The sequence below is a fragment of the Bufo bufo genome, chromosome 2, assembly GCF_905171765.1.
Source record: "Bufo bufo chromosome 2, aBufBuf1.1, whole genome shotgun sequence".
NCBI lineage: Eukaryota > Metazoa > Chordata > Amphibia > Anura > Bufonidae > Bufo > Bufo bufo.
The window spans coordinates 282,833,610-282,851,115 of NC_053390.1; the positions used below are offsets into that span (position 1 = coordinate 282,833,610).

At 44.0% G+C, this 17,506-nt stretch overlaps 1 protein-coding gene across 1 annotated transcript in view; it reads left to right on the forward strand.

Annotated features, from left to right (window-relative positions):
- The window catches only part of SART3 (spliceosome associated factor 3, U4/U6 recycling protein), a 67,305-nt gene extending 55,999 nt beyond the window's left edge, over positions 1-11,306 (forward strand). The window contains exons 16-19 of the mRNA XM_040416619.1: positions 2,238-2,680; positions 3,234-3,386; positions 6,559-6,746; positions 8,306-11,306. Of these exons, the coding sequence (XP_040272553.1) occupies positions 2,238-2,680; positions 3,234-3,386; positions 6,559-6,746; positions 8,306-8,486 (965 nt within the window). The 3' untranslated portion in view covers positions 8,487-11,306. The remainder of the gene's footprint in view (positions 1-2,237; positions 2,681-3,233; positions 3,387-6,558; positions 6,747-8,305) is intronic.
- Positions 11,307-17,506: the final 6,200 nt, after the last annotated feature.

Below are 17,506 nucleotides of genomic sequence, written 5' to 3' on the forward strand. Positions count from 1 at the left end.
CCACTTAAGTTCACAGGTTGTGTGTGATACTGCAGCCCTTTCGCATTCACTTCACTGGGGCTGAGCTGCAGCACCAGATGCAACCCATGATTTTCTGGGGGGAAAAAAACTCATGTTACTCTAATTCTGTACAACCCCTATAACTCCCTCTGGGTATGCCCTAGAAGCCTGTGAACCCTTTAAGTCTCTCTTTTATATGTTTCCTGCCTTGTGATAAAGTATATGTTTTCACTTAAAAAAGCCATCAAAAACTACGGTAAAAACTGCACAGACCTGTGAATCTAGCATAACTATGTAAGGTTTTATCATCACTGATGTCATGGCTTCCATTAGTGTGAGAGGTAAACTCAGGATCCATGATGGGTCTGTTTTATAACTGATCCCTTTTACTTATAAAGTGATCTGTCAGGTTTCCAAGTAATTGCAAAGTTACCCAAGTTGTTATGTAATAGTACAGTGGTTTTCCGAGATATTTTAACGGATGACCTGTCCACTAGATAGAGAAGGCTGTGGTGCTACTGTGAATGCTGGTGCCTTCTCAAACAGATGATCATCGGGGGTCCTAGTTATTGGTTAACAGTTAAAAAAAAAAAACATCCCGGAAGACCCATTTAAAGGGGTTGTCCGGGTACAGAGCTGAACCCGGACATACCTCCATTTTCTCCCAGGCAGCCCCCCTGACTTGAGCATCGGAGCAGTTCATGCTCCAATGCCCTCCTGTGCCCTGCGCTAAATTGCGTTTTCAGGAGTTCCAGTGACATACCGGGCTCTCCATGGGGCTGCCAGGAAGCCTGGTGACGTCACCGGCACTGATGGGCGGGCTTTGGCTCTGCCCTAGCCAGTAAACCGGCTAGGGCAGCGCTAAAGCACGCCCATCAGAGCCGGTGACGTCACCGCCGGCAGTGTGTTATTTATTATAAACAAAAGAGCCTGTGCCCTGCGCATAAGATGCTCCGATGCTAACATCAGGTGGGCTGCCTGGGTGAAAATATGGGTATGTCCGGGTTCAGCTCTGAACTCGGACAACCCCTTTAAGCTGTTGCTCAGAAGTAGACTGTTTCTTTTAAAGAGGTTGTCTGACATTTCGATATTGATGACCTATCTCAGTATAGATCATAAATACAAGATCGGTGTGGGTCAGACTCTCGGCAGCCTCGCCAATCAGCTGGTTGAAGAGGCGCGGCGATCCATTTTTTGCCCATTGCCTGTCTATTAAGTAATGGAGCAGATTACCTATTTGTCCTTGACATCTCCAGGATAGATTTCCATCCCCTGGAAGTAAACAAGGATGGTTCTTGTTCAATGACAACCCGAAGAACTGATGCAACAAGTACATGTGAAAATTGCTTAAAGGATAACTGTCACACTTAGACCCTAATTTAAATTTTCATATATGTAGTTACTAATAACATGATATTCCAGAATCAGTTACTATTAGACTGACTTACCCCATATTTAATAAGATTCAGCCCTTAGCAACCAGTCTGCATAAAAATGAAATCTCACTATTCAGTTAAGATGGCCGCCACTGCCCTCACCCTGAGGCTAATCCCGCCTGCCCTCACTAGCCAGTAACAATAGCCCCCCAAAAGTGTCAGTAACCAGAGCCCTCCCCCCTAAAGGGTTAATCTCCTGCAGCACAGAGGGGTCCTCTTACCACATGTTGCTTTCATTTCTACACTGAGAAGACGGCCGATCTCCCTTCCCTGGTGTGCGCTGCTTCCACCCTGCATCCTCCAGCTCTGCTGAGTGAGGGAGCGTCTGCCAAGCGCAGGGACAGGGAGAAGTGCACACAGCCCAGGCACTGTTATCAGCTGCTGGGGAGGACCTGGCTTTAATCATTTACCTACAGTCCCTGGCTGTCAGTAATGTGACCTTGCACGCAGCGTCCTCCGTCCTTCTATGAAGGACGGACCATGCCTAGCCACCCTATTTTAAGCACAGGTAAAAGTAGGCAGTACAGGGAGCAAAACTGTGGAATTAAGGGGTAATTGAATACACAGTGAAAAGTTGAAATAGGGCCACCAAAGTGATATTAATCACCACAATCCAATATTCCAAAAAAATATATACGACAGTTCTACTTTAACTCTCTTTATTTTACCATGAATATGTTTGAAACTGAATACTCTGTTAGCATGGACCTGTAAATGTTTCTTGGCAGCAATACAGATAATTCTGTACACATTTTAGAAAATAGGATAATCTAGACAAGTATTCGTGTTTGTGCCCTGCAGCAGAACACCCCAGTAAGAAGCACAGACAGGAGCAGTCTGAGGACAATGGGGCGGAAGAGATGGAGACTGAGACTGGTCTTTTTGGTAGGAGCTCCTCCTCCACACGGCACTCTAAATCCCAACAGAAGCCTCCTGCCCCTAAGGAACAGCCTAAGATCTCTCATAATGCTGACAAGGAGAACATAACTGTATTTGTGAGCAACCTGCCCTACAATTTGCCTGATCCAGAGCAACAACTGAGAAATGTTTTCTCAGGCTGTGGGGAGATCTCCCAGGTTAGGGTTGTCTACAACAACAAAGGCACCTTCCGTGGATACTGTTATGTCGAGTTTACTGAAGAGAAAAATGCATTGGATGCATTGAAAATGGACCGGAATGTATTTAAAGGGAGACCCATGTATGTGTCTCCTTGTGTGGACAAGAACAAGAACCCAGATTTCAAGGTTAGTTTCGTCATAAAATGGATTACTATTGGCATTTTTTTTTATTTATTTTTTTATACTTGTCTATGTTTTTCAGATTGTCTGTCTGATTTTACAGATGTAATCTTTGTGAATGGATACATCGTTTTGGAAGTCAATTTGGCACACATTGGTTTTTAAATGTAAACCATTGTGCAGACAAAATGTATCACTGTTGGGCAGTACAATGGCTCGCTGGTGCCTTGCATTGCCAGGCCTTCAGTTAGAATCCTACCAAAGGCATTGTCTGCATGGAGTTTGTATGGGTATATGTACTGTATACTAATAGGTTAATTTGGAATTTAGATTGTGAGCCCCAGGGACCAGTGTGAGTGAAGACGGTCTCTGTACTATGCTACGGAATAAGTTGGCGCTATATAAAGGCGTAAAATAATAACAGTGTACATATGATCAGACACTGCAGATAGACAGTCAGCTGAACAAAAGTAGAGAACTGTAGCAGCCCCTCTGCTACGGTACGATTTTCAGGAATTTCCTAGTACTAAATACTGGTTTGCCTTTCTTCCTTTCTTAGGTGTTCAAGTACAGCACAGCTCTGGAGAAACATAAGTTGTTTGTCTCTGGGTTACCATTTTCCTGCACCAAAGAGGAACTGGAAGAAATCTTCCAAGTGCATGGCACCCTTAAGGAGATCCGTCTGGTAACCAATCGATCTGGAAAACCAAAGGTAGGAAATACGGTGTGACTTGGAGATTCAGAATTTAAAAGCTTTGTTCCCACGTGACATAAACCATGTGGATTTGCTGCCTTGGGTTTTCGTTCTGTAAATCTGCAGTGTTGTAAAGCACCAGCAAAGTGGATGAGATTTAAAAATGTATCTCATTCACACGCTGTGGAAAGTGTTTTCACCGGGATCCACACTTAACTTGACTTGCGCCGCACATTTATGTTGCAGATATCTTCTGTGGATTTCACCCTTTGCAATGCAGAGGGTGAAAGCTGTGGCAAATCCACAGTGTTTCTGCAACGAAATGTGCGGTGGACTCAGCATTTAGAAATGCATGTGGAGGATCTAGATAACCTAGATCAGGGAAGCCCAACCTGCGTCCCTCCAGCTGTTGCAAAACCACAACTGCCATTATGCCTGGACAGCCTACAGCAATTGGGGCATGCTGGGAGTTGTATTTTTTGCAACAGCTGGAGGGCAGCAGGTTGAGCATCTCTGGCCTAGATCATCAACATCTAATGGAACGGGGTTTGACAATCAGTTGTTTCTGGGTATCGCCAGGACTGGAACTACACACCTTCATCCATTCGCTTCTATTGGAGCAGAGCTGCAGACGCTGGATGTAACTGTGTATTTCTGGTGCCGGAGCTACACCGAAAGAGCTGATCGATCCGTGAGAATAGGCCTTAAATATGAACATTTTTAAAGCGGTTATCCAACAAAAAAGTATTACTATGCAAAAAAATAGGGGTATTTTGAATTAAGTATTATTGCAATATACTGTATATTCAATACAAATATTGTTATCCTTCTCTGTTCCCTTGTCTCCACTCAGTGCTGGTGTAGTGTTCTCATAGTAAAGGGGCCCAAACACCATTCTTTCATTTGTACTTCTAAATATATACAAGTATATAGGTATATCTCTCTAGACAAGGTATCAAGAACCTTCTTCACTCCAGCTGCTGTGAAGCTACAACTCCCAGCATGCACACTTTCTCAGTTGTTCTTGTAAGTGAAAGGATCCTGGGAGTTGTAGTTTCAAAACAGCTAGAGCACTGGAGGTCATTCCATCTCTAGACCTTGAAGAAGGAAATTCTGAAGGCATTCCTATACTATATTGTAGTTATGGAGCCGTATGTCAAGGATTATTTGCCATGCGGGGAGGAAGGGTTTAACAAGAGCTAATTGCAGTCCAGCCTTGATGAGTTTCCGCCCACCCCCAGAAAGGCATGCAAGTCCTCCACATTTATGTTTTAAATTTGGGAGATAACCGTTTTAATAAAGCAAATGGAACAATAACTAGATTTACAGATGTATTTAAAAAAAAAAAAAAGTCCAAAAAGGCTTGTTGTGATGTTAAAGATCTGTTAATATCATACCCAACCATGCAAATGGAGGTCCCCATCTAACCATGTGTTGGAGCACTTTCTCAGCCTTCCCAGGCTGCCTCAGATTCTGCTGCCTGTAACTGTCCGTGCGATAAGTGTCCAGCTAGAACAAAAAAGTGAGGGCAGTCTGTGACGGCCGTAATCCTACATACTCGCCAGTCTCCAGTGTTTTCACAGAACATCATTGGTTGTTCTGGACTTTTACTTGCTCGATATACCTTTTTAACATTACAACTTGTCTTTGCAGAATTTTTACCAGAAAGTGGCTAACTCCTGTAAGATGTAATCCTATGATGAAATTATTCCTTACATACATAAATGTCTTTGCGTTGGTTGTGCCCTATTTGTAATAAAACATGGTATCCACATAAGTTCTGTTCAATATTCAATGTTCTAGCGCTCCCGCGCTTGAGCTGGGATTTGTAGTATTATTAGACACTCGCTATGGTCTGGGCTGTTCTTAAAATGTCCCGCTGTCTAATGTACTATGCCCAGTAAGGCGACTACTTTATATGTTGTCTTAATATGTTGACTTGGTATATACGCGTTTCGAAACAGGAGGTTCCTTCCTCAGTGGTAGCAAGAACTTGCTATCGCTGAAGAAGGAACGTCCCGTTCCGAAACGCATCTGGTGGGAACAGCCTGTGAAAAATAGAAGGTGTACACTAAAATTTTAAGGAAATCCACACGGGTGCATCTTAGGTGGGTTTTGGCGTCCCCGCGCTACAACAACGCATGTGTGAGAAAGCTACTCAAGCTGGCATACAGCAGAGCATGCGCCCGACGGAGATATAGGAGGAGGATCACAGCGCTGCAGGATTTGTGTGTAATAACCTCCCAAACCACCATCAACATAAGTAAATATACCAAGTCAATCTATTAAGACAACATATAAAGTAGTCGCCTTACTGGGCGTAGTACATTAGACAGCGGGACATTTTAAGAACAGTGTCTAATAGTACTACAAGTCCCAGCTCAAGCGCGGAAGTGCTAGGACATTGTATATTAAACAGAACTTCGGTGGATACCATGTTTTATTACAAATAAGGCACAGCCAAAGCATATACCGTGTACACCTATACAAGGAACTATAAGTACTGTATGTGTGTGTGTGTATATATATATATATATATATATATATATATATATATATATAATGTGTGTGTATGTATTGATTCAGTAACGTATATGTAAACTGACTGTGAGCCAGCCATTTTTTCTATTTGCTTTGTGTATTCTAATCACTAATTGGTAGTTGGTGGGCTGTGATCCAGTACATAAGACTGGTGAGCATGTCTGATATTTTGTTTAATAAATGTCTTTGCTCAGTTTATTTGGTACAGACTTGTGAAATGTGTATTTCTGCAGCTCATGGCTGCTACCGAATACTGCTTGTATACAGCTAGTATAGAGTTCAGGGAGGTTCACATATATTAGTGATAAAAAGTGGGAAGACTGGCTTTAAAGGGCAGCAGATTTGTACCTATGAAACTGGCTGACCCATTACATGTGCTCTTGGCAGCTGAAGGCATCGGTGTTGGTCCAATGTTCATATGTGCCCGCATTGCTAAGAAAAATGAACTTTGAATATATGCAAATGAGCCTCTAGGAGCAACGGGGGCGTTACTATTACACCTAGAGGCTCAGCCTTCTCTGCAACTGCCCTGCCCTCTACACTTTGACAGGGCCAGGTGTGATGACGTTTTCACTGCAGGGCCCTTTTTGTTTGCTAGTTTACTGTATAATAATTTTCTAGCATCTCACAACCCTTTACTCTTCATCAGGGACTTGCATATGTTGATTATGAAAATGAGGCCCAGGCTTCACAAGCTGTAATGAAATTGGATGGCACAAAAGTGAAGGACCATACTATTAACGTGGCGATTAGTAATCCTCCTTTAAGAAGACAGCAAGAGAGTCAGGAGGCTGCTCGGTCTACAACGTCTATGGTTCCTCGGCAAACCTATGGAGCGTAAGTGTAGAGCTTAAGGCCCTTTGCAGACGAGCGTGTCCGGATTAGGTCCGGATGCGTTGCGTCTGCGTTCAGTGAAAACTGAACGAGTTTGCAGGCAAGGTCATTCAGTTTTGCCTGGGTACCCAGACCCGAAACCGGACTTCTTCACTAAAGTTTGGGTTTGGTGTTCTGTAGATTTTATTATTTTCCATTATAACATGGTTATGATGGAAAATAATAGCATTCTTTAATCCTCAAATGTCAATTGAGGGTTAAAAAAATTATAACATTACTCACCCCATTCACTTGATCGCGCAGCCGGGATCCTCTTGTTTGTTCTTCTTGAAGGACCTGCAGAAGGACCTTCGCTGACGTCATCACGTGGTGAGCGCGGTGACGTCCACGAAGGTCCTTCTATCTTCATACAGCAGGACCTGCGCTGACGTTAGCGAAGGTCCTTTTGCAGGTCCTTCAAGAAGAACAAACAAGAGGATCCCGGTTGCGCGATCAAGTGAATGGGGTGAGTAATGTTATAATTTTTTTAACCCTCAATTGACATTTGACTTTGCATTCTGTATTAAAGAATGCTATTATTTTCCATTATAACCATGTTATAATGGAAAATAATAAAGTAAATGGGGTCCCGGGTTGCTCATCCCTCGTCTCCTTATCAACCGTCCATGAAAATCGCATCCGCAGTTGCTTGTGGATGCTTGCGATTTTCACACAGCCCCATTCATTTCTACGGGGCCTGCGTTGCATGAAAAACGCAGAATATAGAACATGCTGCGGTTTTCACGCAACGCACAAGTGATGCGTGAAAAACATCGCTCATGTACACAGCCCCATTGAAATGAATGGGTCAGGATTGAGTGTGGGTTCAATGCGTTCACCCCACGCATTGCACCCGCGCGGAATACTCGCCCGTGTGAAAGGGGCCTAACAGTCTTGTAGAATTCTGGCGGAGAAACAGGGGTCCTTCACCTTCTGTCTGTAGTACGGCTTTGCTGATGAATACTTCATGGAAAATTTATGATTGACAGCTTTTCCTGTCTGAGTTCTTTAACATCAGGGATAGCAGGACTGGCAAATAGCAGTCTTTTTGTTTTAAGGGGTTCTCCACTTTAGACATTTATTAATTGTTAGAAAGTTCCTTTGACAAAAAACTGCTTACAAAGTGTCTTGCTGGAAGCCTGGAACCCCTGGAAATCAGCTGTTATCCATAATGAAATCTGGTAGTAAGTGTTCTTTTTCTCTGAGGTGCCCCCACAGGTAAAATGAAGTATTACACCGTATCCATTTAAATCAAGGGGTTGTCCAGAGAAAGAGATGCTCTTTGTGACAGCTGGCCATACAGTCAGTGTCCCAAACAGGGAACCCCGCTCTATTTACTCCGAATTTCCTAACTGGGTATATCAAAGTGGGTTTTCTAAATTGGACGGCCCCTTTTAAAATACAAAATGAAATGGAAAACGATATCCCTAAGCACAGCATCTCTCCTCTGTCTTGTGCTGTCCACAGATATGGAAGTTAAACACGTAAAATAATTCTGGTGTTTAATTATTTTCCATTTACAGGAGGGGTAAAGGAAGAACCCAAGTGTCTCTCTTACCCCGATCTCTGCACCGCCAGAATACATCAGGCATCACAAAAACAGAAAATGGTACCCCCCGGACACCAGAGACTTCATCAGGCGCTGAAGGGGAGCCCCGGAAGATGTCTAATGCTGACTTTGCCAAGATGTTGCTCGGGAAGTGATTAAGAAGGGACATGTGCAATGGGAAAATGTGAAAGTGACTGCCCTCTGTGACCTTATCCATTACTGCAGCTGCTTACATCTCCACTAAACACCCGGACTGCAGATTCTGCCCGGTCGGGCTGTACGTACAGTTTTGTTTTTCTAGGTCCTGTACTGATTACCTTTTATGTTTTAATAGTGCAGACTTTAGGCTTCCTTATTTCCCTCATATTGAGGCAGGCAAGGCAAAGCAGGGGTAGCTAATAATGGTCTGTTGGGTTTGTGTTTTTACACCTGTTGTTGCAGAATGTCTATCGATCGCACTGAATTGCAAAAGTGATCGTGAAACACCTCCAGGTATTTTATATGTCTTTATCCTCATTTTCATGCTTTGTTTTCCCTGTGGAATTTACAGTTCGTTTTCTGTTGGTTAAAACTGGATTAAAACCCTCGCTCTACACAAGTCAGTCTCGGCAATGGGCGATTAGCAGCCTTTGTGTAGTCTTATGTGAATGAGCACCGCTATATAGTGCATATTGGGATAATGGGACACTTTGAGTGACTGCGGCAGCATCGTAACAGTATGGATGCGGAACTTGCTTGCTTGTTCATTTCGTTTGGCTTCAACAGCCATATTGAGATGTTCCAGAGTATTGGTTGAGAGGGGGCGTCCAACAGCTGAAGGCTCCCACCGCTCGCTGGAACGAATGGGCAGACATGTCTCTGACCTTCATTCCTGTGATCAGTGGGGTCTCGGCTCTTCGATCCCTCAACATTACATAATTGCACATTATCTATAAGAAGACTCCATTCTTCCCCGTCCATCTATCTTTTAGGTGTGTGCATTTTCTTTACACCTAGTGGGGTGATGGCATCACAACCAACCCAAAGTAGCTATTAAAACGGAAGCACAACAATAAGCTACCACGTTAGTGGATCCACAAGTTGCTGTTTTTATGTTGCAATTTCTCAATTTTTGGAAAATGTTTTGTACCAATTGTTTTGTTTCTCCATAATTGTGACAAAATTGCAGGAAAGAAGCTGTGTGTGAACACATCCATATTGAGTAACACGCTATACAACCCATTATACGGTGTGTCTGCCGCCTACTCAGCGCTAGGCAATTCCACCATTTCTAGATGTCGGTGTTGCACACACATTGGACAGCCAACTAAATGATTGCACCCTGTTTTACAAATGTAAAGTGATAAAACCTATTATCTATTTTATCAGTACTGCACCTCTGGCCGGATATCGATGCCCTTCGTAGTCCCAGAAGTGGAGCTGTGATTTTCCGACACAGGAAGATAACCCCCTCCCTGTGTTTAGATTTAATGAATGGGGCTGGCTGTCTGGGTTCGTTCGTTACCTAAGCCAGGGATCTGCAACCTCCGGCACTCCAGCTGTTCAGAAACTACAGAATGCTTCATTCACTTCTATGGGAGTTAGAAGAGCAGCCGAGTCAGTTTGCATGCTGGGAGTTGTAGTTTCACAGCAGCTGGAGTGCCAGAGGTTGCTAATCCCTGACCTAAGCCATTCCCCCTTCCCTGTCTTTGCATTAGCCATGATGGAACATGGGGCTGGTTTAGCTACTGAATCAAGCCAGCCGACTTTTTCATCACATCACTGACACACAGGGATCAGGAGGAAGTTGTCTGCCCCTGTTGGAACATCATTGCAATTGTAGCATGTACACACAGGGGCACATTTACGAAGACCGGCGTTTTAGACGCCGGTGTTGATAAGGCCATGTGCTGGTGATGGATCTACATACACAACTCCCTTGCTGTTTTACATTTAGACCATTTTCTGCGCCTAAATCAGGCCCATCCCCTTCCCCACCACGCCCACTTTTTTAGAACTGCATGGCGTGAACGGGGAAAAGTCGCAGATTGCGGCGCAGAGGACCTTTGCACCACAATCTGCACCAGAAATATGCCTAATATAGGCTTATTTATATTTAATAAATGACCCCTATTGTTTCTGTTGACCACAGACAAAATTTTCCAACCTGGCCAATTGCATTTTCGGCACACAGAAGTCCGCCATCAGCCATTGTGAACAATTGGGCATGCTAATTTTTCTAACGGTTGGTTGAAATGTCCCATATGTTATGGGCACTTTTACCCCGAACCAGCTCCATTTCTGAAACCACACAACAATGAGTAAATTTGGGCCATCACTATAGTCAATGTCAAGTAAAGTATAGAACCTACCATCATTTTACAATGGTCAGATAATTGGCTACATAAAGTAAATGAAAACTGGTTCAGTTGAGGACTTGAGGCATGATTCGGGATGCTAAAGTTCACCTAAGTATGGCTGTTAACATTTGTTAGGTTATCCGTTGTCCACATAAACACATAATCTACTTATCTGTGGTCACAGATCTGTTGTTTAGAGACATCGTACCCAAACAGGTGAAATTATGGAGATCTGCCACCATATAGATGTTTTATTGTTAAGCAGTTGGCGAATCGGTCAGGTGATCCTTTTTGACCCTCACCCTACAGATTCTTTTTGAAGGTATCTTATAGGATTTAGTATTCCTCCTCATGATGCAGCTATGTAGATATCTGAGCTTTGCATACAGCTCTGCCCGTATTGCAGCTCCTACAATGGTCCAGTTGTCCCAGGATCCTATGAAGCAAATCAGGCAAGTTATGCAGCCATACATTCCCTGTCCTTTATAGGCATCATTTTATTAAAGAGCCTTAAAAGTTTGTCCCATTAAGACAACTTATCCCCTATCGACAGGATAGGGTGTAAGGCTACTTTCACACTAGCATTTAAGTTTTCCGGTATTGAGTTCCGTCATAGGGCCTCAATACCGGAAAAAAAAGAAAAAAACGCTTCAGTTTTGTCCCCATTCATTGTTAATGGGGACAAAACTGAACTAAACAGAACGGAATGCTCCAAAATGCATTCCATTCCGTTTGGTTGCATTCCCAGGCCGGAAAGCAAACCGCAACATGTTGTAGTTTGCTTTCCGTCCTGGGATGCGGAGCAATACGGATGTCAATGGGGACGGATCCATTTTCTCTGCCACAATAGAAAACGGATCCGTCCTCCATTGATTTAAATGGAGTTAATGATGGATCCGTCTTGGCAATGTTAAAGATAATACAACCGGATCAGTTCATAACGGATGCAAATGGTTGTATTATCAGTAACGGAAGCGTTTTTGCTGAACCCTGGCGGATCCAGCAAAAACGATAGTGTGAAAGTAGCCTAAGTGTCCGATTGTCAGGGGTCTCCACTGACGTCCCCACTGATCACTAGAATGGGGGCCAGTACTCTCCAGTTTCAATGGAGAACAGTCATGTGAGTGTGTCTGCCACTCTATTCAAACAGGACCCCATTCTCATGATCGGCAGGGACCCCAGCCGATCAGAGACTTACCCCCTGTAGGTAGGGGATAAGTTGTCTTACAAACCCTTTTAAGCTGCCCATACACATGGGATTTTGATTGGCCACAGTGTGACCATGGGATCATCCCCACCAGCTAAACTGGCCGATAAGACTCCTTGTGCGCAAAGTGGCAAATGATCAGCCTATCAACCATACATAAGCTACAAGTCAGTCACACCTAAAATATTCCAACCTGACAGAAGTCTGCCAATGTGTATGGGCAGCTAAAGAAAGTACGACCGCAGTAGCACTAGTTGTAATGGCAGCTATACCGCTGGCTGCTCAGCCTTCCTAGAATCGGTTATACCTAAGAAACGGAACAAAATACAACTTAAGTGCTTTGCTGTCTTTTGTGAGATTGACTTCAGTGACCTTCGGTAGCATTTTCGGGAAGCCATTTGCCTAGAAAGACATGTAGATATACTCCTAAAGCACATATGTAGTTTTTCTGTTTCATGTTATATTGATTGGTTTCTGTAAGTTTTGATTGTTCGGCTTAGAAAAACGTTTCCTGCTTGATGCAATCTGCATCTTTACACCTTTCACTATATCACCTCCCCATAGGCCACTGTCCCACTAAGCTCTAAGAATTCTTTATATCTGTGATGTGAACAGGAGGTTTAAAATATATCTATTTTTTTTTTTTTCTTAAGAATTTATGTGGCATGGTTTACCTCCTTGTGCTAATTTTCCTACAAATATATTGATATACATGGAACCAAAAAATGCAATTTATTTTAAGTATATATGGTCTTTTTTTATGTCAGATGTAAGAAAATGCAAAAGCTTTGTAAGGGTAGCGTCGCACACAGTTTTTTGTGGTGGTGTTTTGATGCAGGTTTTTTTTTTAATCGCGGTCAAAGTTGGATCCAGCAAGAAGACGTCTAATTACACATTTAGTAATTCAGTCTCCCAATTTCCTCATACACCTTTGATTCAGCCGAATGTGTATGCCTATTCAGTGGAGAGATGGGGAAAAGCTGTTCCCAACATCATCAGGGGAGAGTCGGGGGCTTCCCACACACAAGACTGTCACCCGGACCCTATGTTCTCGTTTTGTTCAGCCAACAATGCACTAATGGGCGCTTTAAGTCTTTCTTATATATTTCCCATTCCCTTCCAACCCACTTCTGGATCGAAAGACTGCATCAAAAACTGCCACAAAAGGCTTTGTTTGACCAACATTCTAAAAATACTATTGCAATGGTCTATTTTTAAAAATCCTTTGTGCTCAAAGGGCCGTAAAACAATGTCTCTGAGGTTTGGCTATTGGCAAAGCCCCAAGCGGTAGCTGCATTTTACTACAGACATTTTTGTTAGGTTATCTGTATGCCATGCAGATTTTGTGTTTCCATTTCTGGTTTATTAAACTACAGTTGCCTAAAATGTTGTGAAGTGGCCGGAGAATTCTGTTGTCGTGTTCACTGTTGCGTTTCATTTTACATTGTTCAGAAATGTCATGTCCACAGACCCCTGTCAGTCCCTGAGCATGCACAATATAATAATTTACTCCAAGACATACTATAAAAGCTCCTTCAGTTCCCTGAGCAGAATTAGAGGGAACAGGCCACTTGTGAAACGATTGTATGTAGCTACATGTCCTGTGCCTTGGCAGTTCATTACTCAAGGCTAGTTTCACGCTAGAGCATTTACTGTAGATCTGACGGGCTGTTCTGGCAAAGACTATGAAAATCGCCTGGCCAAAAACCGCTGCGCAGCCTTCTCTTCAAACAGCTGATCGGCGTGGGGGTGCCAGCTGTCAGTCCCCCGCTGATCTGATATTGATGGTCAATATCAATATGAAATGATGGTCATCAATATTAAAATCCTGTAAAACCCCTTCAGTGGAGCAGTGCTCAAATTCCCATCTGTGGGACTGGAGTGGTTTTCAGACATATGCATTACCGCTCCATGCACATAGGGAACTTGAGGACCTTAGGCTGATGCCAGCACAGAGAAGGAACACTATGCCAGCACTGCGAGATCTCTCGCATCGCGAGATTACGGCGATCTGACTTTCTGAGCAAGGAGGAGACTTGTGGATACAGGCGGTGCTGGGCTCCTTCACAGGGGGGGCGTGGCTGGGCACCAGAAAGGTTAGTACAGCCCCTTGGGCACCTTACCAGGGTCATTTACATATCTAGAAAATCATTTTTTCCCTTACGCCCATGACAGCACCCTTGAGAGACCGCCTCCATCCAGGACAGGAAACAGGAACTTTCGTGGAGAGCTCATAAGGAGGAGCATGGCCCCAAGACCACCAGTTCCTGTTTCCTGTCCTAGACAGAGTAAAAAAAGGTTTAGGCTGCAGGGCCCCTGAGAGTTGTTTTCAGTAGGGGTTACCTGTTCCGGCGTAAGTCTCCTCTAGGAGCCGCCGGCTGAAGTCTGGTGCTAGCTGCTGGGGTCCGGGTTATGCCGCGCTGCCGCTACTCTGCAGTCCCGGCCGCACTGAGAGGTGCGTCCGGCACGCCGGTCCTTCCTGACAGCGTTCAGGTGGGCCGGGGCCTCCCTCCTCACTACGCGTCACAGGGGGACAAAAACTTGCGATCCAAGCGAGATCCGGATGTCTGCTGCGAGACTTCCAGTATTTGGAACGCACGCAGCATGCGTTCCAAAAGTAGGAAGTGGATTCTCCTACTTAATGGCCGCAGATAGCTCCAGCAGGACCCGACCGAGGGAATTTTGACCCACAGGAGGCGCACGGTCAGTAGCAGCCCAGCCAGCCTTATAGGAAGCTGGATTTTGGATCCTGGGAATCACTCTATCCCACAGCATCATGGAGGAGGATAGTGCCCAACGCGCCGATCAGCAGGAGGGTCATGAGAGCAGACCGGTACTCCTGGTGGGGTAAGGGGGATCATTCCCCATCACTTTTCTTCTTTAGTCAGGCGAAATCTCCTTTCCCCTTTTCTTTTTCTTGCCTTTTAGACTATAAAAGAAGGCCCTAGAAAGGCGGTCTCAAAAACCAGAGGGAAGGAATGTGCCGTCTGTAAAAAGAAACTTGCACCCTCTTGGTCAAAAATGATATGTCAACGTTGCATTGAGAAGCTAGTGGAGGAGGAGTCCCCATCCCTTCTGTAGAGTATTAGGGAGATGGTGAAGACAGAGGTCTCTGATTCCTTGAAAGATTTCAAAAAGAGCTTCCCCTCTGTAGCCTCGAACTTCCTGGGAACCAGATCAGGCATGGCTAATAAATCTGACTCGGATCCTTTAGAAGAAAGTGAAACAGGGGAAATCCTAGATAGCCCAGACTCGTCCCAGGATGAAGAATCCACGGGCAGACCACTTTTTTCCCCGGATGATACGGAAGCTTTACTAAAAGCAGTTCGTGCTACCATGAAGGTAGACGAATCCAAAGACCCGAAATCCGTTCAGGATATCATGTTTGGCGACCTCGGGCAGAAAAATGAGAATATTAAATTTTTGATACAGAAGGAGTGGAAAAAACCTGATAAATTTTTTTGTTCCTAAAAATGTGAAAAGGAAGTATCCTTTTGATGAGGCAGACTCAGTTAATTGGGATAGGCCTCCTAAGTTGGATGCACCTGTTGCAAAGATCTCAAAAAAATCGGCTTTACCGTTTGAGGACTTGGGTACTCTTAAAGACCCTATGGATAAGCGAGCAGAAGTTTACCTAAAAAAGGTTTGGGAGACCTCAACTCAAGCTTTTAAACCGAATATTGCCGCCACATCCACTGCTAGGTCTCTGAAGTTATGGCTAGAAGAATTAGAATCTCACATTCAGAATAAAACCCCGAGAGATCAATTATTAGCCGTTTTTCCCACTCTACTTAAAGCAGTAGACTTTATTTCTGACGCCTCAGCAGATGCATTGAAATTAAATGCTAGGTCAGCTGCACTTTCTAATTCAGCCAGACAAGCTATTTGGCTCAAAGGATGGTCAGGAGACACTGGATCAAAAAATAAGCTTTGCACAATTCCTTGTCAGGGCGATTATCTTTTTGGGTCCGTCTTAGACGACCTTTTGGATAAGGCTTCAGACAATAAAAAAGGATTCCCTGTCTCCAGACCCCGCAAGAAACAGCGTTTTTTTCGCAAAAACAAGAAGGATTTCTATAGGGGCCAGAGAAGACTTCAGAGCAGACAACAAGAATAGGAAAGGCAAGGGCTTCCTGTTCAGTTCCCAATCTTCCTCAGCCTCTAAACCATCTCAGCAAAGACGGTTTCTCTCCCGTGGGTGGCAGACTTTCTCACTTCCTTTACGCTTGGGAAAAAATCTCCTCAAGCCCCTGGATTTTAAGCGTTATAAGAGAAGGGTTTTGCCTAGAGTTTGTCTCTCACCCAACGGACAGATTCAAAATTACAAATTTCCTAGGAAATTTGAAAAAAAAAATCTAGCTTTACAACAGGAGATTGCATCTTTACTTCGAAAAAAAATTCTAATCCCGGTGCCAGAGGCGGAGAAAGGCAGGGGTTTCTACTCTTCCGTTTTTCTGGTTCCCAAACCAGATGGAACATTCAGAACTATCATAAATCTAAAAGATCTAAATCAGTCCCTCTCTTACAAAAAATTCAGAATGGAGTCGATCCAGTCAGTTTTAAAACATCTTTTCGGGGGCTGTTTCATGGCTACAATAGATATAAGAGATGCATACTATCACATCCCTATTCAGGTAGACTGTCAAAAATTTCTCAGAGTCGCTGTTTCAATAGGAGGTCAAATTCATCACCTACAATATACAGCCCTTCCCTTTGGGATTTCTCAGGCTCCCAGACTTTTCACGAAAGTCATGGCAGAAGTCATGGCTCATATAAGAGAAAGAGACATTCTAGTGATTCCTTACCTAGACGATCTCTTGGTGGTAGCAGAGTCAGAATTCCTTCTCGAGTTACACCTCAAAAAAGTAGTGCAGATCCTAGAAGATCTCGGCTGGGAAAAATCACATCTAATACCTTCCCAAGTTCGTGTCTTTCTTGGAATGATTCTGGACTCAAAAAAACTACTCTGTATCCTGCCCCAAGACAAGATTCAGAGATTAATACAGGGCGTTCAGTCTCTAATGTCTACAAAAAACCCTACTATCAGACAAGCAATGGCGGTCTTGGGCAGAATGACTTCCACTAAACCAGCGGTCAGCTGGAGCCATCTTCACTCCAGACCCCTGCAGTGGCAAATCCTGAAGGAATGGCAGGGTACCCTCCGCCCATTAGATACACCCCTCACACTCACCCCCTAGGTGATTCAGTCTTTTCGCTGGTGGCTGAATCCTGTAAACCTGTCCCAGGGGCTCCCTTGGAACCAACAGAATTTTGTTACCCTTACCACCGACGCAAGTCCTTCCAGCTGGGGGGCCTGTTGCCAAGGGTACCTAAGGCAAGGCGTTGGAAAAGAGAGCAGAGTCTAGACTCTTAAAACATGAGGGAACTGAGAGCGTTTTTTCTCGCCTTAAAAGAGTTTCTTCCTCTACTTCAGGGAAAAGCTATAAAAGTTTTTTCGGACAACGCCACAGTTGTCTCCTATTTGAACAGACAAGGAGGAACCAAATCAGAAAATCTTATGCAGTTGGCAGCAGACATCTTTTCCCTTTTTATAATTCCTTGTGTTCCGTCCCTTATGGCAGTACATCTAAAGGGTACGGAAAACAAGGTGGCAGATTTCTTAAGCAGA